The sequence below is a fragment of the Lutra lutra genome, chromosome 14 (genome assembly GCF_902655055.1).
Source record: "Lutra lutra chromosome 14, mLutLut1.2, whole genome shotgun sequence".
Taxonomy (NCBI): Eukaryota; Metazoa; Chordata; class Mammalia; order Carnivora; family Mustelidae; genus Lutra; species Lutra lutra.
The window spans coordinates 79,043,664-79,067,343 of NC_062291.1; the positions used below are offsets into that span (position 1 = coordinate 79,043,664).

Consider the following 23,680-nt stretch of genomic DNA (forward strand, 5'->3'; position numbering starts at 1 on the left):
CGGGCTTCGCAATTGCCTTTTGGCCTAGATCTGTCCCAGAGCCCCGCACAATCAATCTCCCTGTGGACCAGCTCAGACCATGAATCAATTCTCTGCCTATGCAACTCCATGGAACCTTCTTAGAAAATCCGCTCTTCGATATTTCATCTGCCTTTTGGAAAGAAAAGCCGGATGTCTCAAGGAGCTAGCTCTAGGATTTGAAGGTGAAGGGCGTTCTATTCGCTCCCAGGGCCATAATGCCAGGACACCTGAAGCCAGGCCCTGGGGCCGTTCTGTGCTGACGCCGACCATTCGGTGAAAATCAAGATTCTTGTCAACTTCGCCTTCAGAAATGAGTGGACTGGACACAAGGGATGAAGAGTCAAGGAGAAAAAAAACTACATCCTCGATTCATAATCACATAGCAAAGCTCCTCTCCCACCTGAGGTAGGCAAGGGTTTCCCCGAGTTTTGTCATTCACCATCACCCTTTTCGGGCTGCGTCTGATAAAAGGGTTACTTCTTAAACATAGCGTCCTCCCTGTGCTGGTTTCTGTAAAGGAAAACTCGCGCAGAGCCCACCTGAAGGCCAGTTTTAACAGTTACTGAACTGTCCTGATACAATCGCGGGCTGCTTGACCACCTTATTCTAAACCATGAACGAGCCCTGGGGCTCAAGAAAGTCAGAACATGAGGTTTAACATGGTCCAACAAAGCAGCCCGCTGTCCCCCCCACCTGGTTCTATCCCCTGCACGACTGCGCAGGTCAACTGCATGCCCCAGCTGTGCTGATGAGTAATTTTCAAATTAAGATGCCAAAGACGGAACACAGGTGAGCAAACTTAGTTGGGATGAGTGTTCACAAAGTAGAACCTGAACCATCCCCACTGGGAACCAGAAGATCTGTACTTCCTGGGCCACGTCCTATTGGGAAAACCTTTATTCTCTTCTTGGTAAGCCCAAACTGCCCTTAGTACAGACGGAATCCCAAGAAACGCCCAAGAATGGACTGGGAGGGGGAAATCATTTTAGGAACAGGAAGTTGCTTTCAGTACTAAAATCAAGTTGCATGGGATTTTTAAGCCAGAATTTCTATTATGTTTTAAAATGTACAAGAGAACGGGCACCTGGGTGACTCAACCGGTCGAGCATCAGACTCCAGATTTCAGCTCAGGTCACAATCCCAGGGCTGTGGGATCGAGCCCCATGCTGGGTTCCCCACTCAGCACAGTCTGCTTGAGGATTCTCCCTCCCTCTCTGTCCCCCCACTCACTCTCCCTCTAAATATATTAATCCTTTTTTTAAAGATTTTATTTATTTATTTGACAGACAGAAAGCACAAGCAGGCAGAGAGGCAGGCAGGGAGAGGGGGGAAGCAGGCTCCCTGCTGAGCAGAGAGCCCGATGTGGGGCTCCATCTCAGGACCCTGGGATCATGACCTGAGCCGAAGGCAGAGGCTTAACCCACTTGAGCCACCCAGGCGCCCCTAAATATATTAATCTTTAAAATATAAAAATAAAATGTACAAGAAAACATTTCTGACCCTTCTAAGCAATCTTTTGACAGGGGACTCCCTCCTAAATTTTACTATGCAGACAGTATGAGCCGTGTTATTGTGAGCGCCATAAATAATTTTTTTCTTTCAAAAGGAGTTGAAGAATCATTAATTTTGGAGTTGAGAGAACCCCATGAACAGACTGGGCTCCAAAAAGCTGCAGCCTCACACCCAAGTGTCCACACACTCGAATGGCAGAAGCAAGGAAGAAAGCACAGTAGTGACCGTGGCGACTCCCCCAGAATCCACCCCTGGCCCCCACTAATGCCGGGGCCGAGGCAGGAACCCCACCTTGGCCAAAGAGACAACCTGGAACACCCCTCCAGTGTGGGGGGCCCAACACAGGGCACTACACTGACTCAAGGCCATGTGCTATGGATACCAAAAGAGGCTGGTGTTTTCTGGAAAGTTCTTCCCCACGAAGAGGAAAAAAATCACCATTCACTACAACGGGAACTTGTACTTAAAGGTCACAAGCAACAAGTACCAACCACACTAGTAAAAGTCAGCCTCACGATGAGATGACGCAAGCCTCAAAAGGCCGCGCTCTAACAGTTTCTGTCGTCGTGACGCTCTCTGCAAGGCCAGCCAGGTAGACTCTCGCCACCGGCCCTGCAGGATTTCCAGAATTCCACCATCGGTGCCTGGTGTGCTGGCATCGGTAGAAAGGAGGGGAACCCAATGGGGAAATCACAGGGGGAGGTGGTTCTGAGTGAATAGGTCCTCCAGAATTTCTTCCCTTGTGGGTGTGAGAACACAGCATTACTTCCAAACGTTCAGGAAGGATAGAGATTTCAGAGCGGCCACCTTCAGAGAGAGACTCAAACAGCTGAGGGATGGGGCAGAATTTGTTCTACCTCAGAACTCTCTAAGCCATTTGAATTTTATTACCTTGTCTATGTATTTCTCTGATGTTTTAGAAATAGCACCTTCTTTAACAAGAAAAACACGTTTGAAACACATTGACTTGATTTCCAAAATGAGGTAGAAATGACGAGAACACTGCCCTTCTCCTTCCCCTGTGCTGGGTTCTGCAGCATCTCTGCACCCTCCCACGTGGGCACCCCACTGACCAGCCCTGGCCAAGCAGCCCACCCTAGCTGGTCCCCTTCCCCTGCTAACTATCTACAACATGGGGGCCCAATCAGGTGGGGGCCGTGTGCCAATTCCCATGCTGGCCAACTGTGAGAGTTTGGGGAAGTCATTTACCCATCCCAAGCTAGACTCTCCTACCTGTTAGAAGGAAACCGGGGAAGTTCCCACCCCGCAGGGGCACCATGAGGGTGAAATGAGGTCACGCCCATAAGACATTTAGTGCTGAGCTTGGCGCTTGCTAAAAGCTCAGTTAATATTTGCCAAGACCACAGTAGTTTTTCCTAGCACCTTTTCAGAATCCTGAGCTGCCCAGATCCAAGGGAGCTTATGACCGGCATCTTCCTCTGGGGAACCCAGAAGATCTGGAGCCTGTGGTGGTTTCGAGTGGGAGATGTTAGCTTCCTGTGTGCCCTGTGAAGAACGAAACCCACTGGCATTAAGGGCTGACTGCCTTACTGGCCTGGAAGATGAGACCCTCTGCTCAGCCAGGGTGGGCTGGGGCTCCAGCAAGGGAAAAAGCAAACACAAGAAACAAAGGATCCGGGAGTCAGGGGTTGGTCCCAGAGCAGGAGGAAAGCTGGAGCATAAAAACATCCTCGTGACAAATACGGCTCAGAGGGGGCTTAAGAGCAGAAAAACCTAACGTTCCATCAGACGCTGACTGCTCTGCGGCTCACCTATGACCCGAGCAATCTTCGCCCACAAACCCACAGCAGAAGTTCACATACGTACGCATCTTCCTCCAAACAATCTCAACGAGGTTTTCCTGTGAAAGCTTTCAAAACGGAAACCCTTGGCAAACTTGGTTGTTATCGTGACTATTAAAAACCTGAAAATCGTGTTTACAAAAAGGATTACTTAGGAAAGTTCTGTCCAGATTAAGGGTGGAGGTTTAGATTCAATGTATAAATCTGGAAAATACTTCTATAAAAAGCACCAATCAGAGGGGAGAAAGGTAAGAAAATGCCAGCAATATAAGAAACTAGAATTTGGTCACTCTGTCCGTGGAAGTGTTATCTTAATTTTACCTCCATGCATTTTTATTGAGCTTTTAAAATCCCCTCTGGGACTGTAACTATGGCTGGCTTTGTCCTCACTCCGTTTCTGCTGCGAGCTGACACGCTTCGGTTGGCTTATCAATGCCTCCACGCAACGCGGCATCTCGCTGGAGCTTCTCTCCTTCCAAACACACCCCCCAAGTCATTCCCGCTGCCCACCTGTGAATCTCCTAACACAGCACTATTCAATTATAAACTGCTCTTTTTTTGCACAAAACCATGATCTCCCCTCATTGGATAGCCTATCTAATTTGAAAATATTCCATGGGTGGCGATCATTAAGTGATAGACAAGCCATAAATGGGAACACCCTAAAATAAACCGCCTTCGCCATTCTCAGTCCCCACAGGCACGTTCTAGCATGTATTTTCAGTCTCTACTCAACTCCCCACTTTCCGGAATCTCTTTAACACATGCCATAAATCAGGCTTTTAACGAAATGTGCCTTTTGTATATTTCTACAGTCTATACGGGAGATTAAGAAAGGAAGTGATTTTTTCTTTCTTTTTAAAGGGCCACCAAGAAATCGTGTTATCTCTGCACACTAGATTAGACTAGATTAGAACCAAGGCAGGGGACCTCACAGAGAACGAGGCAGGCAGAAGCAAAGGCGGAAGGGGGGGCGGTGACGAATGTGCATGCTAATTCCTGACTCTGAAGCTGTGGGTCCACGGTCCCAAGCCAGAACAGAAGTTAACACACTTTTTGCTGTAAGACCTGCCTGCCGTTCCCCAATGTCCAAACAAAATGCTTTCACCACCTCAAACCAGGTGGCTGGGTTAAAGGTTCAAGGGGGTTCGGGGGTTGGATTCTGTTTCCCTCCATAACAAAATTTAAGTCATCAGACAAGGTTTTTGTCACTCGTCTCCTTCACCAGGTCTCTGCCTCCCCCACGCTGCTCCCTGGACTCCATGACTCAACCCATCAGAGCAATGGCTCCCCAGTCGTGGATGGGCTGGTTCTTCTAGAAGATCCCAGGAGCCAAAATCCAAACCAGATCTCACACCGCCCTGTCTCTGGAAGGCTGAGAGGGGGAGAGCAGCCCAATGGGAGAGCCCACATGGAAGGGCAGAGTGCAGGGAGCCACCCATGGCCAGTCTCATTACCCACGTGTGTTCTGGAACCAGGGAGGTCTCACTAGACCCCATGACTGATCAAACCATGAAGAATATGCCAAGATCCTGATATCTGGCTGCTAGACAGTGAATGAGCTTCTAAGAGTGGAACCCGCCTTCACGGTGCGTTTAATAACCATTAGTGCACAGCCCCAAGAACTGGCTCCTGAATCCCCTTGTCCCCATTCAGGCCTCCCCCACCCCCACATCTTCTGTCCCGTTCAGGAGGTTTCTGGGCTCATGCCACTCACCTCAAAGATACTGTTATGAAAGATGCCCTTGATCCACCTGTATCAACAACCAACATGGCAAAACTAAAGTCTCACAAAAATTACCCCATAGCCCTTCTCAGAGGCCAGTGGTGGTGGGAGTGTGCACTGCACGCACGTGTATACCTCCCCACCTAGGAGATGGGTTTACCTGTTTATAGCAAAAGGGAAATCTCCATCCTGCCCTCTGGAGACTTCTGGCTCCAGAGAAGAAAGTCGAGGTACTCACTGAAAACCGGATCCACCAAACCCAGCAAAATAGCTCATGCTTCCTAAAGAAACCTCCACAATTTCCTCCCACCCCCCTCCAGCGATGCCCAAGTGATGTGTGCGTCCAGGGAAGGCGGAGCCCTCTCTTACACGCGTGGACATGCAGAGGCTGCCTCCTAATGACTACAGCCATCCACGGGCAGCCCCAGACACCTGCACTAGCACTGACAAGCGCACGAGGACATACTCTCCGGGCTGGCCCCCACCTTGATCATGCCGATTCCAGAGGAGCGAGAGCGGGAGAGCCAAGGGCTGGCACGGTGTCTGAGCCAGGGTGAACCTCAGTTAAGGGACACGGGGAGATGCTGTGTGCCACCCACCTCCCCCACAACCAAAAAGTTCCCCCCTTTCCTCAAGCATCAAAATTCATAAAGAACCTCAAAAAACTCCTGCTTACTGGGACAGGCACACAAGGAATTTCTTCTGAGCTACCCAAGGAAAAAGTATCTTTGACTCAAATAAAATAACACACTGAAACGTCGGTCTTATAACAGTTAAGTCCAGGACAAATTAGTAAATGTCAAGAAGGAAACACTCACAGAAGGATTAAAAAAAAAGAGAGAGAGAAAGAAGGAAAAATAAGAACACCACTCCTCTTGTTCTAAACAGAGAACAATGATGGACTGAGCTGAGTGAGACGTTGTGTGTATGTGTGTTGGGGGAGGGGCGAGGGTCAGGGCCAAGAAGATAACACTCAGACTCCAGCATGAAGACACTCAGTGTTCCCTGTGTGGTAGAGGAGGTTGGGAAGATACAGCCTGAAAAGTGGCTTTGCAAGTAACTAGGAAGAACCCATCCTCAAGACATCTGATTACAGGCTCACCTGTCGCCAGGTAAAGGCATGCTTGGCATCCCTGTGGTATTTTCTCTGTCATCAACATATCTGCCAGCCTTTATGGGGTTTTCATTCCAGCTACAGCCCAATAACCCTCTTTTATCCAGATACCTGATGGGCATCTCCTTCCCCACCAAAGGGGCCGTGCTCGTTGTCAAGAATCACACACCCATTTTAACACGTAAGAGTTGGTGAGGGGTGTCAACATTCCCCCAAATGAATAATCAACATTCCCCCAAATAAATTAATCTCCCAGAGATCTGTTGGTTCCCCTCCCCCTCTCCAGGGCATGGCTATTTGCCCACCTTCCTCTGTTTCTCTTATTCTCCTTGATGCTGCTAAAACCCAAGACAGCTACATTCTAAACGATGATGGCCAAATAACACTGGAAGGTGACAAGTCTTATCTTGCATGGAACCTGGGTTAGATCAAGCACTCAGGAAATTATGATAAATAAAGGAAGAAGAAGGAGAACAAAAAGAGAAAACCTAATGTTCCCTTTGGCTCCACAGGGGAGAGTACAGAAAGAATGACGAACCAAAGTGGAGACAAAGAAAAAAGGCCAGTCAGCCAAAGAGAAACGGAAATACAATGAATAGGGCTGAGTCAAGGGGATTTTAAGGGCAACTGGGTCTTTTATATTTAAGTAAAGAGAAGAGCACTGTCACAGTGGCAGAAAAAGATGATGACATCACTATGGGCCAATGGTCTAGCTACACCAAATTGCAGGTTTCCTCCAGAAGGTAGCATTTTCCCCTATTAGAAAAAAAATTAATAATAGAGATGGGAACACCACTCCCTTTTGCAACCTGAGGTCAGGTTCTCAAGATGGTGTCTGGAAGAATGGCCCAGAGGTAACTGGAAAGGAGGAGGGAGGGGGAGGGGTGGCCATAGCCCCTGAAGGTCACTGAAGGCACCACCTGGCCGTGTGAAGAGTCACCTTCAGACTGGATTCTCCCAGAGTCAGGCAAGTGGCCCCATCATTGCTGCTCTGGAAGGCCCCAAGAATGATGGTGGTGTCATTTTAATGACAATAGCATTCTTGGTGGCAGGAGTCACCCAATGGGCACCTTTACTTGCCTCGCTCTTCACAGTTTGGGCAACCACCTGCACTTGACACACACTCCAGATGCCATGCTCAGCCTCTAAGAAGAATAAAGAGCTGCTTGATTCACAGCTCCGGAGAAGTCAACAAGGACCCATTCAGCCAGGAGTGTGGAGCTAGGTTGGGAACAGCCAGAGCCATGCCAAAGCTGCGGCCGGCCGACTGGTTCCTAATCCGTGCTAATGCCTGCCCCAGAAATGTCATCGCCACCTGAAGTGCCGGGGGGGCGGGGCTGGGATTCACCCAGAGTTTCTCAGAGTGCATTTCAGAATCACCTAAGGACCCACTTAAAATACAGATTCCTGGCCCCATTCTACATCTACTGGATGACAAGCCTCTGGGGCTAAGACGAGGGAATCTGCAATTTTAACAGACACCCTGTAAATTCCACTAAAGGACACGCTACCACAGAGCGGCGCGTTAGCCATTTTACTTGCTGCCACCAAAGAAATTCCTTGATCAGAACAAAGTTTCCAATACTTGACTTGTAAACACTTGTCATTCACATCTGCCTTCCCCTTCCATGCTCAGGAACACAGAGGAAGGAGTCAAAGCATATCCTGTCCCACTCGGCTTTGCAGCTGTGGGTCACGGCAGAGGCGGCAGAGGTTCTATCTTGCCCTGTCTCTCCAGAGCAAAACAACACCCATCAGGAGGGACACACGAGCGAAAAGTAACCACCAAGGCCAGACACAGGGTTAAGAACAATCTGTTGCTCATTCAGTATAAAAATCTTTCTACCACCAAATCCACAGCCGCACTTGCGAACGATTAATAATAACACATAATATATGCATACACGTCTATTTTAAGAATCAGAGAGGTCAAGCCAAAACCCAGTTACTAGAGACATCATAGTCTGGTTTAAATCAAGCAGTAGTTCAGTTTCATCTCCAGGGCATAAGTTTCTGACCTTGATTAAAAAAATAATAATAAGTCAAAGAGAACTAGAGTCCCTCCCTTCCCAACTAGTGGCATAAGCCTGTCTCAAAAACAGCATTAGATCACGGGGACAAAAGTGGCCTATGATTCAAAAAGATGGTTACACTTGAGCCTCGAACACACAAGGGCATTGCCTCCCTGTTATTTCCAGTCCTGCCAATTAGCTCCCAGAGTCTCACACCAACCCACTTTCTTGCCCTTGGAACTTGACCCAGCGGACCCCATCGATGCACCAGAATTTGACTCTCTGAGCCCCAAACACTAACTGGAGAGCCACTGAGAGGCATGTGGCGCACAGAAGCTCGCAGAAGTAGAGGATATCGTAGCCCAGAAAGAGAGCCGAGGGCTGGCTGGGGCGTGCAGGGAGGAGTAAATTTCTTTAAACTCTTTATCTACTTTCTGTTACCTGTCTCCGCAGGGGGATCCGTTTCGTCAGCTTGTGCACAGCTGGCTGGCTGCTGAAGTCTGGCTTCTTGGTCGTGGTCTTCATTCGGCACAAGATGACCGTCACCACCATACAGGCAATTAGGAAGACCCCTATGCAGTAAATGGCTATCTCCAGGTAGTCTGGGGAAGCCGTGATCTCCTTCTCTCTTACAGGAGCTGGAGTGGACACCACAGGGGAGGAACAGATAAGCAGGCCACAGAGTTAGGACACGGGGTTGATGACGCATCCCGGACAGCTAAACGAATCACAAGGTGGTGACCATTCCCAACGACAGGCTTCCCATTGCCTCAGTGCTACAGAATGGCATGGGCTATGGGCCTGCCCTGCACCGCTCCCAAATGAGGGTGAGTGACCAAGGGCTGCCCGCTGGACCACCAGGGCCCGAGCAGCCACTATCTCTAGCCGCAACGGCCTCTGCAATCCAGTGATCGTCACGGACTGGCTGGCTCCAATACATGAAGGGCAGGCTATGGGGCCACATTCTGTCACACGTGTGGACAGAATAGGACAGTTATCCACACTTGTTTTAAAAAAAAAAAAAAAAGAAAGAAACTGTCTTCCGAGGGGATCTCTGATGCAAACCAAATTAAAAATTCCTAAATATAAACAACGCCCACTTTCGCATGTGAACAGATGGAACGTCACTCTTATTTGGGTAAGCCCTTCCAAAGGAAGATGTGACGGGGTGATTTTCCCCAGATGAACACACTTCCATACGAAATGAAATAAATATTCATCTAGTAGGCTGGTCCGGAAAGGTTTCAAATTTCTTAACACAATCCAGCATATTATTTAACCGAACAAATGAAAGCACTGAATTTAAAGACCGAATTGCCTTTGATACAGAATCATTACATCCATACCATGGAACGTTTCTAATATCCCTTAGTCAATTACCATTTAAGATTTGTGTTTTCTGGTTATATTGAGGTCACTACAACTTTTCTCTAAAAGAAAAAAGAGAAATGGTATGACGTGTGCATATCCATGGAATTACTTAAGGTAACAGGTTCTTAGATCGACTTAAAATACTATCCGCTCCCTCCTCAGTCCTCAGTGGTCATGGAGCTACAGGCAGTGTATTTCCAAATGGTATTTCTCTCGAACGGCATCCTTAGTTAATGTGCTAGTACTGTCAGGCAAATCGGTTAAGAAGAGCCAATTAGGCCCCTGTAGAATGCAGTACTACAAGTAAAAGCAAGCTCAAAGTCAAAGGCATCTCATTGTTTCAAAGCAAATATTCACAGAGCAGACTCAAAACAAAAGGCAAAATGGATGCAATGGTATTATTTAAAGCTTATCCATTTTAATCAGAAAAAAATACTTGCAAGATAGTCAAAACTCCCAGCAGCACAGCACAAAATGAAATGATCAATTTCTTTTTACTAGATATAAAAATAAGCATGCAGGTAGGCACTTTACTCTAGAAATAAGGAATTAGGAACTGGAGTGGAACATCATGAGCTAGCGAACCAATCTAGGCAGCTTCACAAAGGAAATGACAGAGACAGATGCATCAAAGTAGACCGTGGTTGTCAGGAGAGGTTCGACTAGGACAGAGATGCTGGTCGAAGACCCAGACCACAGCAGCATGTAACAACAGGGCTTCGCTGATGTTGATTTCTCCAAAGGGCGGAAATCACATCAAGCCCACGTCGGCGCGAGCATGCTTTGCAGGAAAAGCAAACGGAGGGTCCATTTCATTGCAACATGCAGCAAAGCCACCGATTCCCATGGTAGGTAACACACTGCTTCTGTACGTCCTACATGCCAGGGTGCTTCTCCCCAGGCACCCCAACGTACATCCCTCTATTCACATATCATTGAAAAGAGAGAGTGGAACCACGTGATCAAAGTACATATGGGATTTTAGTGAAATGGAATTTGAAATGAGAAAAAATTACTTTGAATTTTACAAAGTAATTGCCACGTCTTCCTTCAGAGAACTGCGGATGGGTGAATTTATACATTGACTCACTGAAAATGTTAAGATCCCTTTGGGTTTTAAGGATGAAATTTCACTTGATCATAAATGTGAGTGTGGGATCTCATTGTAAGTGAATTTCCAAAGGCAACATTCTTATCCCTGGGGGATAATTTTCAACATTTTGCAAAATCTTTACGCTGGGATAAAAGGGGCTGTTTCTGAGAACAGAAGCTGTGTTAATTTTATAGCAATCAACCCAGAAAAGGGAAAAAACCATGGAGAGAAAGAGCAGTATGTACCTGGCAGAACGGTCAACCATGCAGAGTGAAAGGATATCCCAATAGAATTACCCGCCAAGCACGTATACTCCCCAGCATCCTCAAAAGTTACATTCCGGATATAGAGAACCTCAATCTCTTTGTCCGTGGTATTAACACCGGCGGCCTAGAAAACAGGGAGGCAAGAGAAAAGGCTAGACAACACAGGGATGACCGTGGAGGGGGCCGTGGAACCATGAGGCATCGCACCGGGGGGCTCCGGCAGGTGCTGGCCAGCAGAAGATTCCGATCGCAGCCCATCCACAAAGCCCACAACCGAGAAACACTGAGCGACAATGAGCAGCTCGCCGCCACAGGCCCGTCACCACACCGGCTTCACCACCTAGACATGCATGCAATCAGACGCATGGAAAAATCAACCCACAGAGATCCCTTCTCTTGGCCTTTGTGTTGCTTTGGATTGAGGGATGGTTTTCCAAAAGCATAAACACCCCAAAAGTCCCAGCTGGCTTCTGGTCCTGTTGGCTGCAGACTCCCACCTTGAGGAAGGGATGGTGCTGTCTTGAATTTATTGCATTAGGGAGCAAAACCCTGGAGACGCGCCCAAGTGGACACCTGGCACGTCCTTCCGGCCCTGTGGGCACCAACCAGGGTGGGATATTGTGTCTGATTTTCACATGTCACCACTTTGACTCACGTTGGGTGAAAAAAAAAAAACAGAAGAAAGTACAATCTTGGTAGCAAAGACACTGCAGGGGTTTTTTTCCCTCAATATAGACATTTGAGTGTGAGTTGTGACAGAGAACAGCAACGGCTGCCTTCAACAGCAGCTGCCTTCAACTGCGTCCACGCCCATGAGATGGATTATGCTCCAGTTTGGGACAGCAAGGTCAGGGACAGGATCTCCTAAGCACCCATTACGGGTAACCAAGGAAGTGATATTCTGTTGGAAAAATTATTGCGTGCCAATACTTCTCTACCAATTTGGGGCAGAAGGAGATAGGAATTCTACTGATACGCCAATGTCCCAAATTCAACAGGCATGCCTGCGTGTGTTTAAAATGCTGATGGTGGACAGTCATGATGGGGAATGTGCAGCCCGAACAAGACAAGCCAGAAGGAACGACTTCAAAACTGGGTTGGGGGAGAGGGGGTGGAGGGTAATCTTTAGAAGAGATGAGAGCAAGCACTTTGAGCATCGTGGGCATTTTTCCATGGCTGCTGGCATCCTACCAGCTGCATCACCGAAGAAAGATGATTATGAATATACCAAGGCCACAGAGTCATCCTAGAAGCTGCCTGCAGTTTCCCAAAGCACCAAGTCTTTTCAGCTTCTACATCCAGACTTCTTTTTTAAAAAAAAAACAAAAAACAAAAAAACACAAAACATTGTTACCTTGCTGTTTTGGCAGGACAGTGAGCCAGGCGGACTGGTTGGCCTGCCCTATATAATTGGAGACCTTACATATATACTCCCCAGCATCCGCCTCCGTCACATTGAACAGAGCCAGCACTTCTGCATTGGAACTATTAATCCCCGAGTGCTGGAACAGACACAGGAGAACAATATAACGGCCAACCAGGAAGGACTTTGCACTGTCTAGGGTCCCACCACCAACACACCACCAAAAAAACTAACAGAGAAAACAACTTCCATGAGGTCTAAGCGACTGCCTTAACGAGCTGAGTCATGGGCTTCGACCATGGAGAGGGAGGGAGGGCCGTGTGATCAAGACCAAGCAGAACAAACCCGCGGTTCCCCAGGCTGGTCATCTTTTTCCAGCTCTTTTGATCACTGGGATTCTCAGCTGGGGAGAATAGCTCACCGGTTGAGAGTTCTGAGTGGGGCTACCTATGGTTCTACGGGAAGACTGTTCTTTTCTAAGGACGATCTCTTTGAGCACCTACATGCAGGAGACGTGGTAGGCAGTGGCTAAGAAAAGTCTGTAGACTTAGCTGTTGCTTGCCATCACCATCCTGGAGAATAAGACAGACCTAAACATTAAAGAGACTGATGCTGGCTCCACTGGGGACTTTCAAGGAGCCAAATATGAAAGGCAAGGAGAAAGTTTCCTTGTTCAACATTTCACTTGTGCAAAATTATTTTCTAAAGTTGATTGTTGGGGCACCTGGGTGGCTCAGTGGGTTAAAGCCTCTGCCTTCAGCTCAGGTCATGATCCCAGGGTCCTGGGATCGAGCCCCGCATCGGACTCTCTGCTTAGTAGGAAGCCTGCTTCCTCCTCTCTCTCTGCCTGCCTCTCTGCCTACTTGTGATCTCTGTCAAATAAATAAATAAAATCTTTAAAAAATAAAAAAATAAAGTTTATTGTCTAAGCCACAGGTGAATGAGTTTCCAAGGCTAAAAGCCCTCTTCTGAAAATAAAACGTGAATTGCTTCGGACAGACGGCTACGCCAATTCGATCCTAACGTCATATTAAGAGATGGAGACATCAGCATCACGGTAAGCGCTGGTACCTTGCCTCGAGTTTACAGAGCTCTCTCAATGCACGCCGTCCCGTGGACTCTGCTAGAGGAGGCGGCATCGCGACCCCCACTTTTATGGACATGCAGCTAAGCCTCAATGCCCCGTCGGCGATCTCGGGGCCGATAAATAGCTGAATTATTCCAGCTCCCACTCGAAGAGCCCTTCCTCCCCACCCCACCCCGCCCCCAGTTCCCTTATGCAATTTTACTAGCGAGTCTAATAATCTGCTAATCCCCTAACACACTCTCCCCCTAGCCGGTCAAATGGGAGAATTGTCATCTCCCAGATCCAACAGGAAATCGGAGAACCTGCCCTGACGTCCACGACGGAGACCCCTGCGGGTCCCTTGAGATTCAGAAAGTCCTCACCTTCAGCACCTTGAGGTAAGGCAGCCCGTCGGGCCCGTATTTGCTGCCGTTCTTTTCTACGTGTTTGATCCACTGAATGTGGGGCTGGGCGTCGCTGTACACTTTGCAGACGAACTCGACGTCACCTCCCACCACGGTGGAGGCGTTGGCCGGCAATCCAGCTTGGAGGATGGGCCGGTGTGGCGATCGCTCTGCGGGGCAGGGAGGGAGACGAATAAGTAAGTTGTGTTGTCCAGAAGGCTGTTCCTGAACACAAGCCTTAAAGGCCTCAAGTCTGCTGGCTGACTCCTTTGAAATAACACCACAACCCAATGTATAACAAAACCGACTTCAAAGGAGACTGCTAGAGCACGACCCTTGTAAAAAGAATACTTACTTAGAAAACACACAGAAGAACTTCTGATATCTCAAGTTATGGGTTGTCTGTGGCCACTCACCAAACAAGGGGAAAGGTCTTACTTTGACAATGGAAAAGACAAACGGCAGAGGGACGGGGGCCTCTTCACTTGTCCCCCTTGGGATAATATCGAGACTCACTTTGACCATAAGCTTAAGGTCACTGGCAAGGGACAAGCCCAAGGTCACCTAGAACACCAAAATGGCTCCTGTACTCAGTTGTCTCCCAAAACATCTCTAAGGCGCTCTGAGAAGACTGTTTCTTGTTTGGAAAGAAAAACCGAAAGCACGAGTTCAAGGTGATGAACAGACTGGATGAACAACGGGTTTCCTCTTTTCACCGTGGACTTCACCCCTTTTAGTCACCATCCACCCCTTCGTTTTCTCGATATATACTGAGTGTTACCGTCTGCCCAATGCTAGGTGCACAAGGAGACATTCCTTATTCAGATGTGGCACCGAAAGAAACACAGACAGACCCCAGTCCCCCAATCCCGGCAACGTTCTAGGCCATGTTTAAGGAAGCCCCACAGAGGGCATGTTAGCAATCACTTCCCACCCTCACGTGCCTTGCTGCTCTTTCGAAGCAAAAAGTTCTCAACAGAAGACACCCCTCGTCTTACACCTGCAAAAGTCCCTCTCCAGTTTCAAGGGGGTCTCTATAGAAATCCTATAGTTCAAGGTCCATGAGAAACTGCACACAAGTGTCCTTAAGAAACTGGTAACCGAGCAGCCCACTGTGTGATCCCGTCCACAAAGGCTCTAGAATCACAAGCTGACTGCCATCTTCCTACATGGCAGTTCGGTCAAGGGTAACACATACCCAATCGCCCATCCAGCCATCCACAAATCTATCAGCCCACCCCCACCTTACCTGCACGTAAGCCTATCTTACCTTACCTGCAAGCCAGCCTATCTGTCTCCCCACACTACAGAGGCCACTGCCTTTAACCCCCGGCTTAAGAAATGGCCGAGGATAGGAAGAGATCCCAGCCAACCCAACACACCAAACATGCCTCCACCTTGTACCTGAGTGTCCCCGTGTGCTGGACTGGAAACAGCAAATTACAATGATCGATATTGAAACCCTTCTATATTTGGGCCTTAAAATAGTATTTGGTGGAATTTGTTGGACACAAACCAAACCACATGTAAATTGATTTTACTGCACAAGCCTGTTGGTCTTTAAAAACTTTTTAAAAAAGGAAAAGAAAAGAAAGAAATGCTAGTGGGTTACTCTTAGCACATTTCATTCCAGAATCTCCCATCACTTCAGAGACACCTACACTTTCACATTAAAGATAAGAATTTGAGGGGCGCCTGGGTGGCTCAGTGGGTTAAGCCGCTGCCTTCGGCTCAGGTCATGATCTCAGGGTCCTGGGATCGAGTCCCGCATCGGGCTCTCTGCTCAGCAGGGAGCCTGCTTCCCTCTCTCTCTCTCTCTGCCTGCCTCTCCGTCTACTTGTGATCTCTCTCTGTCAAATAAATAAATAAAATCTTTACCAAAAAAAAAAAAAAAAAGATAAGAATTTGAGTCTCCAAAGAAGTCATTCATTTGCGGGACATTACCCTGGAGGCTGAACAAAGAACCCAGAAAGCCTACTTTTGTGGGCAGAAAATCTCAAATCTATGATCTCTTCATGACCACAGATGACCAGAAACATGACCGGAAGCCTCACCCTTTGGCGGACATGCCATCTCTGCACTGGGCCACGGCAAGCCCAGTGTGGCACCCGGCCTGGAGCCAGCATGGGCAAGGCTGGTTTAATCCCAGTGAGCCCCATCCACGAGAGGAGAACAGAGTCAAGTGTACACACACACACACACACACACACACACACACACACACTCTGTCCTCACCAGGCCTCCTCCCATGACGCCTTGTGGGAGGGGAATCTGTCCTCTGGGCTAGACACTGCCAGCCAAGCTCACAAAATCCCCTTCTTCACACATAACCTCATATTGAGGTAGTTTGCCCTTTCCCGCAGAGAAGTGCATTTTAGGTACCCTTTTGTTCCCTGGCTCGGTTTTCCAGTTTTGCGTGCCTGTGTTTGTGTGTTTCGAGATAAATATTTACAATGGACCTAAATATTTATTCTTAGAAACAAAGGCCCTATAAAACCTTAAATGTCATAAGCCAGATCAACTGAATTTCAAACCAAGTTCTCCTTCTTAAACATACTTGTTTCCAATAAATCGTTTCACAAGCAAACACTGTGCATGTAATACCAAATAACGATGCCCTGGGAACAATGAGTGCTTTCATAAGGCCGGCATCTCTGGCCTGCGCCAGCCTTCAGCAGGGAATGTAGTCCCTGGGACAGCACTGGCAGGGCCCACGCCAGAGACGCAGCCTTGTTCACTTGTGGTCAGCGCGCTGCCGCGTTCCACTTATTAAGTTATTCCATTGCTATCCGGACGATTTCCACCAAGGGGGGGCGGGGAGTCCTTGCAATGGTTTAATATTATTGCGTTTGCAAATTATAGGGCAACAAAAGTTGCCGCTTGCAGTCCTGAATGTATCCTTTCATATTTTCTCACCTTATACAAAATAACCTCTCAACCGGCCCCGCGTCCCTCCGCCCTTTCTCACTTTTGGTACAGAAACTGCAAGTCGGGATCGCTCTGTAATCGAAACCTTACACCGTCTTCCAAAACTTATTACAGCGGCCTTCAGTATAAAATGAAACCTTAGAGAATGTTATTTAAAATGTTTTTAAAAAGTCAGTAGGCCTCATGTTTCGTTTCTCCACATCAGGCTTTGATTTCCTTTGCAACCTTATTCTCTGCCCTTAAACAAGTCTGAGACCAGGCCCCAAACATCTTGGAAGAGGTCCCGGGATGCCAGGATCTGCACAGAGCTATGCCTCTTCTCAAAACCTTCAGCGATCACTCTTTCCTGGTGTCTGTCAGACCCGAAAGAGCAGTGATCAGCAGCAAGGGGATGACAGAAGTTCCAGCTTCTGAAACACGCGGGGGAGGAGGAGCAGGGTGCGGGGGAGCAGGGTGCGGGCAGTAGCTCCCGCAGAGAGGGGGCTTCCGTGGCCAGCACCCCAGGGGCCCCGGAACAGGGCAGTGATGGTGGGCAGGAAGACCCCCCCGCCAAAGGCTAACATGCTCTCCCCAGAACCTCACCAGGCCCCGGGCAGAGCAAACCCCTCAGGTTTCCGATGCTTGCGGCAAAAGGCTGATACAAAAAGAAGAAGTCAATGAATTATCTCTCGGTTACACACTAACACTCAGAGCTGGCCCATCTCTCTACGTGATAACAAAAAAATGACAGCCTCTACCAGGAAGGTTTTACGGTTTTAGGCAAGGTTCTCTTACTGCGTGTTTAGCTCTCAGATCTTACAGAAAACAGACTTTTCTCTTTCCAGGGGCAGTGACATAAATAGAAGGAAAAACAGAAAGGCTGACAAGCAGCTCAACCCCTGCGTCCTTCCTGTGATGTTTTAAAGATACATTCTGAGCGCAGCGGGCGGCAGGCGGGCGGGGTGCGGACCCGAACCCGGTCGCGCGCCTTGAAAGGAGCGGCTCTCGGGCCCCTGTGCGAACTCCAGCTTGAGACAGAAGGGAACGAAGCCCAGGGTGTGCGGTGGCTGCCGGCGGGGTAGTTGGCTGCCCGGCTGGAATGAGGTTCCGCCAAACCGATGCGTAGTAAACACAGACTGAAGTGCTTTACAAAATACGTTCTCTCCCCCGTGGGTTCACTCGCTCTCACTCCCTTTGGTCAGGAGCTCCAAGCCAGTCCACGCTCCCCAAGTGGAAGGCCCAGCTGCTCCGAGTCTGAATTTCGAGACTGACCCTCTCGGGTCCTGCTCTGACACTGGGGGCCACAACCAGAAAAAGCAGGCGGAAAACAGCCTGCTTCGTTCCAAGAGGTAATTATTGAGAAAGAGAAAATACCTGAGTGACAAAGAATAAATCTTTGTTAATTGACCACTGAAACTTTATAACATGCCAGTCCTCCTCTGGACATAATAATACGCTTGGCTCATAAGAGATCTACAACTTCAGCTCTGACATAGCAAAGACCATAAAAAATGTCCACAGAGCAGACAGGCCTCATGCCTACAGGCTCGGTAAACACGCATCCCGGGGATCAGAAGGAGACCAGGTTCTTAAATTACACCTATAAATTAATCAAGCCCAGAGTTGCAGGTTTCCCAGCACACACTAGTCTCCTGAGTATTTCTGCCCCAAAAGTTCAGCAGCCCTTGTCACAAAGAACCATTTCAAAGCTGTTCTCTGGGCAGCAAAACACCCAGAGACTTGAATCACGCCGAGTGGCCAGTATTGATCTGGAAACAGCAGGTCTCCTGCTCTGGGGCACCCATTCATCTAAGGAGCATAGAGAACCTTGCCTGCTCTGTCCTTAAATTGAAATCAAAATTTAATTACCCCCTCCTCTAAAATGGTAGTTTCTTAGCAACTCAAAATGGTGTTGAATAGGGAAAGAACGTTCTACCCGATTTGGAGGACAAGTGAAAACAACAGAGAATTCTTTCTCTAAAGCCCAGCCTCGATTGATTTTCTAAAGAGCAGGTAGTAGTTGCTTTTGCTGCATAAAAAAACGCACTAACCCAGTTAGCAAGAGGCGATCAACGCCCTCTGAAGTCCAAGGAGCCCAATAACCTGCCAGAGACCTCGCGCTAATTAATTACAATTAGTAGAACGAGTTCATTGCCTTGTCAAGCCTCTACCTGATATACTCCACACACACGGGACAGATCGAGTTGGGCTCTGAGTTTTGTTTTCCCTACGTTTTCTCCAGCCTCTAGGGATGGGCACAAAAGAAGGTCAGAACAAAAAGGGTCCGTAGAACTGATCTCTTTTATTAAGAGTCCGAGTACCAGAAGCGGGCATTCCGACTTGTCATCTTCTAGAACAGATGGAGTGACCTGGGGGTACTGAGCACCTGGAATAACTTAAAAAAAAAGGAAAAATGCCTTTTTGTAGAAGGTCACTGGTGTGTTGCTCTCTGTCCTGAGCTCAGCTGAGCCTCATTTTCCCCCTGCCTGGACATCCGACCCTGAAAGTCTTGCAGAACTGGGCAGGGTGGGGATCCAGCTTCCTCTAAAACATACACAATTTTCCTACAGAGAGAACAAAAATGTCTGCAGACCAGGCCTGTCTGGGGAAAGCCACGGTGTCTTCCCTCCAGTGCCAAAGTCCCTCAGTGACTTAGGGAGGCTGCACCATGCGAAATGCTAGAAGCAAAACACCACTAATTCCTTTGTACTTGCTCGATGAGGTGGAGAACGGGGCAAAGTGCTGGCCGTGGTCGGGCAGCCTGGGAAGACCAAAGCAGGTGGAGGCAAAGTGCCTTCCCTAATTAATGTCATTGACTGTATTATGTGGCTGGGGGCTGAGTGGCTTCTACCAGCTGGGTGTCAATTTAGGTCTTCTTGGGCAAATTACCAGAGCAGAGCTGTGTGTTATTCACACCCCCAAATGTTTACGATACCCTGAGCTCTGTGCCTTTAAAAAGTTAAACCAGAACTGAAGACTCCTAGGTGACCACAAAGTTATGTCCAAGAGAGGGTCAAAAAGGTCTTTCCTCTGGTTAAAGAGAGATGTGGCTTTGGGACGAAGGAAAGTTCTGGGGACAGATGGTGGTGATCATTGCAGAACCATGTAAATGTATATTTCATGCCACTAAACTGCACGTTCGAAATTGACCAAAATGGGACATTCTGTTACATATGCTTTGCCACCATTTTTTTTTTAAAGGAGACACGGCAAAGGTGACTCTATCTCAGAGCGAACAAGATCTATTTCTAGGGTCACGGAAAACCTGCCTTCTCAATTAGTTAAGTGTATTTACCTTGCCCAGTTTACTGAGAGCTTTTCTCTGTTCTGACACAAAGACTCCGCACAGGGGCCCTCCCTGTCTTGTGCTTGGTTTTCACGCTGATGTAAAACTCAGACGTCAGTCTCCCCACGCTCACTCCAGTGGCGCTGGGGTAAACACAGCTGAGAGCGGTCATGCTGGGAGCCACGTCCCAGAGCCTCAGCACCCCGCTACTTGCCACAGGGGGTGCGACATCTCTCAGGAATGTAAGATTATCAGCTGGTGTCTGCATAGCTGGGTTCCCTCCATGGGAAGAACATACTGGAGATGTTTTTCCAAAGTCCCAGAATGAAACATACCTTCCTGCTGAACTCCAGATCAGAATGACTTCTCTCAAACGACCTGCAGAGAAGCTAAAAATCACATCACTGGGGAGTCCCCAGAGACAGCAGTACTCAAAATGGAGCTCTTTAGGTTGGAGATGTTTCACTGACATCCAAGGGGATCCAGTGAGTCCGGCTCTAGAAATCCAGCCCAGAAAAAGAGTCACCCAGGCAGCCAACTATCGTGTGCACAAAGCTTGCCTCTTTTGAAACTGCCTAAACACCCACCCAGAGGGAAATGATTAAATAAACTATCTGAGATCCAGAAGAGCACAGGGGTCACGAATAAGAAGGAAATCGACAACACGTACAGATGTTGGAAGAGGTCTACAAAAATAATGTTCACAGGTTAATCAACTTCCACCATGAAAAGGCCTTCGCCCTAGAGGAAGTCTAGAAAAATCGACCACACCAAACTCTTCGATGCTTTATTTTGCTCCTGGGGTGATTCAAGCAGAAGGAAAAGCTTTCAGCCCATCTGAGCAAACAAGAAATGCCTCCCTTTGGTGCAAACAACATGAGAAGTTAAATGATAAAACCTCATTTGTTTTCTTAGAGGCAAACTCAGAACTGAACACAGAACTCAATACCCCTTGCTGTCAGCGTCGCCTACAGAGAAGAGTCCAGATAGTCACCCAGCTCACGAGAGGCACCATTTCTCACTGTCTGAGCCAGCTGGGAAGCCTCAAGCCAGCCTGCAGACCAGCGCCACCCTCCCCCCCAACACCGCGGAACATTCACTGATGGTTTCACACCCAGAGTGGTTTTGTTTCTATTGGCCAAATGCAAAATGCAAAGGACTTCAGCCCCAGTCCTGAGTGCACACTGAACCCAATAAAATGAGGACTTTCTTGGGGTGCCTGCGTGGCTCAGTTAAGTGTCCAGCTCTTGATTTCGGCCAGGTCATGATCTCAGGGTCGGAGGACTGAGCCCCATTTTGGGTTCCCTGCTAGGCATGGAGGCTTCGTTAGATTCGCACTCTCTGGGGTGCCTGGGTGGCTCAGTCAGTTACGTGTCTGCCTTTGGCTCAGGTTATGATCCCAGGGTCCTGGGGTCGAGCACCGTGTTGGGCACCTTGCTCAGGAGGAGAGTCTGCTTCTCTCCCTCCTCCTGCTCATGCTCTCTCTCTCTCTCACTCTCTCACTCTTTCAAGTAAATAAAAGGGACTTTCTTTGTCAAAGAAAGCACCACAGCCAAATGATCCTTCTAGAATAATATCCAACACCTGTCTTGCGAAATACCACTTTCCAGCTGACGTGAGGGGAAACAGGTCCGGCACATAATCTGACCTGTTAATTTGTACACTTCTTTGTGATGGAAAGGATTCCTACAGGAATCCTTGCGTGAGAGAACCCTCTGAGGGGGAGGCTCTGGGAGAAAGAAAGAAAAAGTCGTTCTATCAAGATCCAGAAATCTCCATCCCTATCTATCATCATCTCACTGTGGCAGCTTTGGGGTCTTCTGTGCTGTGACGTTAGAACTCCGACAGGATCTCTCAGTCAACTGGGTACCACCCCCGTTCTAAGGGCGGCATCACCCATAAAGGCATAAAGGATCGGGTGAAGGTATCATTTGAAACGGGAAGAAAGCTCACAGCATTTCTGTATTGACGTTTTAATGACAGCTGACCTAATACTTCCCAACCAAGATCTTTTGGTTATAAAGGGGACTGACATCAGGCAACTCTGAAAAGCACTCGCTTCAGAACTTGCCATGTTAAGAACCACAAACTCCAAATATAAAGTCACAGGTCAGGGATGGCCTGAGTGGCTCAGTCAGTGAAGCGCCTGCCTTCAGTTCAGTCCATGATCTGGAGGTCCTGGGACCAAGTCTCATGTCGGGTTCCCTGCTCGGTGTAGAGTCTGCTTCTCGCTCTCCCTCTGCCCCTCCCCCTCCCCCTGCTCATGCGCACGCTCTCTCTCTCTCTCTCTTTTGCTCCCTCAAATAAATAAATAAAATCTTTAAAAAAGAAAAGAAAGTCATGCATTAAACTGCTTTTCCTCTGTTTTTCCAATTCAGCAAGCACGACGGAGCGGTTATGAAGTTCTAGCCCATTCCTGGGCACTGAGATTGCCAGCAGTGCACTTAGATCCTCATGCCAAGACCACTCGACCACGCTTGGACAGCAGCAGCTTTCTCCCCACCCCCTGCCCCGACCTATCCTACCACCAGGTGTGGGGAAGAGACCGTCTTTGTACAAAAAGCCGTAAGATCGTAACTCATCTGTGACACTTCTACACCCTCTTTGCCCACACCATAGACTCAATGCCAAAGATGAGACAAGAGATCAGGTATTAGCCTAGCCTTCTCCCCAGCCACCTCGGCCGGGACCCCTGCCAGAATCGAAAGCAATCAATAAAGCTTCCTTCCTCAGCTGTGGGGCAGAGGGCAACTGATGGCTTGCAGAGAACACGGCAAAAACGCTGACGCTGCAAAGTCCTAACGTGCCCCATCCACGCTGGCCTGTGCCTGCTCCAGCCTCAGGAGCCAGCACACGAGATACCACCTGCCCACGGACCTGAAGGAAGGACTTCTGGCTGGTCCTGGTCCTGCAGGAGAGCACTCATTTACAGGTCGGTACCTTCGGGGTGCCGGGGCTACCCACTGACCAGCTCTCACCCCCTGGAATCCCTGTTGTGAAACAGGTATAAAAATCCACTCTGCAGTAACCCAAAGCTCATTTAAACAGTAGATCAAAGGGAAGTTTTGAAATCTCTGTCCAGAGGAAAGAGGACGGGCCACTCCTTTACCCAGGGTTGTGCCGAGTGCACGTGGCTCAGCCTGGCCATCCAAGAAGAGCTGGGGGACCACCTAATTTGAGTGACTAACCCTCAAGCACATGGTTCTATTATTTAGAAGCATCGACCCCCACCACCTCACCACCCCCTGCATCCGGACAACGGGACGAGGTCACTGCCCCCCGCTTTATAGACGAGGGACCCGAGGCTCAGAGGTTCCGCGCCTTCCAAGGCCACAGCACTGCCCAAGCTGGAAATGGAACATGAACCCCTCCACCACGTAATTCCCACACGAACCTCCAGAGTCGCTTCCAGAAGGCATGGAGTCCCATAAGGGCAGACACAGTAGCATTGGTTGGGAAGAAAATGGGGAAATGGCTCCAGGAGCCACAGAAGAAAGCAGCAACATGACTTCGCGTCCTACTCAACCCTGCCCACGTTCCAGGATCCTATAGTAACTACACAAGCCTACTTACGAAGGCATTGGCTGTGACCTATGACCAAGCGTGGCACCCCAACCCACTATCAACAAGGGGCTTCCTATCTCCCCCGGGAAGGATTTCACCACCCCAGAGCTGGCACGCGGGACCTGCATCAGGGAAAACACACCGAGTCTTAAACCCAGACCAAGAAAAGGAAA

At 48.7% G+C, this 23,680-nt stretch overlaps 1 protein-coding gene across 18 annotated transcripts in view; it reads right to left on the minus strand.

Annotated features, from left to right (window-relative positions):
• Window positions 1-23,680, minus strand: part of FGFR2 (fibroblast growth factor receptor 2) — a 102,929-nt gene that overhangs the window by 22,577 nt on the left and 56,672 nt on the right. For 7 of the 18 annotated variants that reach the window (XM_047702410.1, XM_047702408.1, XM_047702398.1 and 4 more), the window contains 3 exons: window positions 13,730-13,920; window positions 12,272-12,419; window positions 8,623-8,825 (listed from right to left, as the gene is read on the minus strand). In XM_047702410.1, the coding sequence (XP_047558366.1) occupies window positions 8,623-8,825; window positions 12,272-12,419; window positions 13,730-13,920 (542 nt within the window). Of the gene's footprint in view, window positions 1-8,622; window positions 8,826-10,896; window positions 11,042-12,271; window positions 12,420-13,729; window positions 13,921-23,680 lie in introns of all 18 variants that reach the window. The other 11 variants (XM_047702412.1, XM_047702409.1, XM_047702399.1 and 8 more) reach the window with 3 other exon arrangements.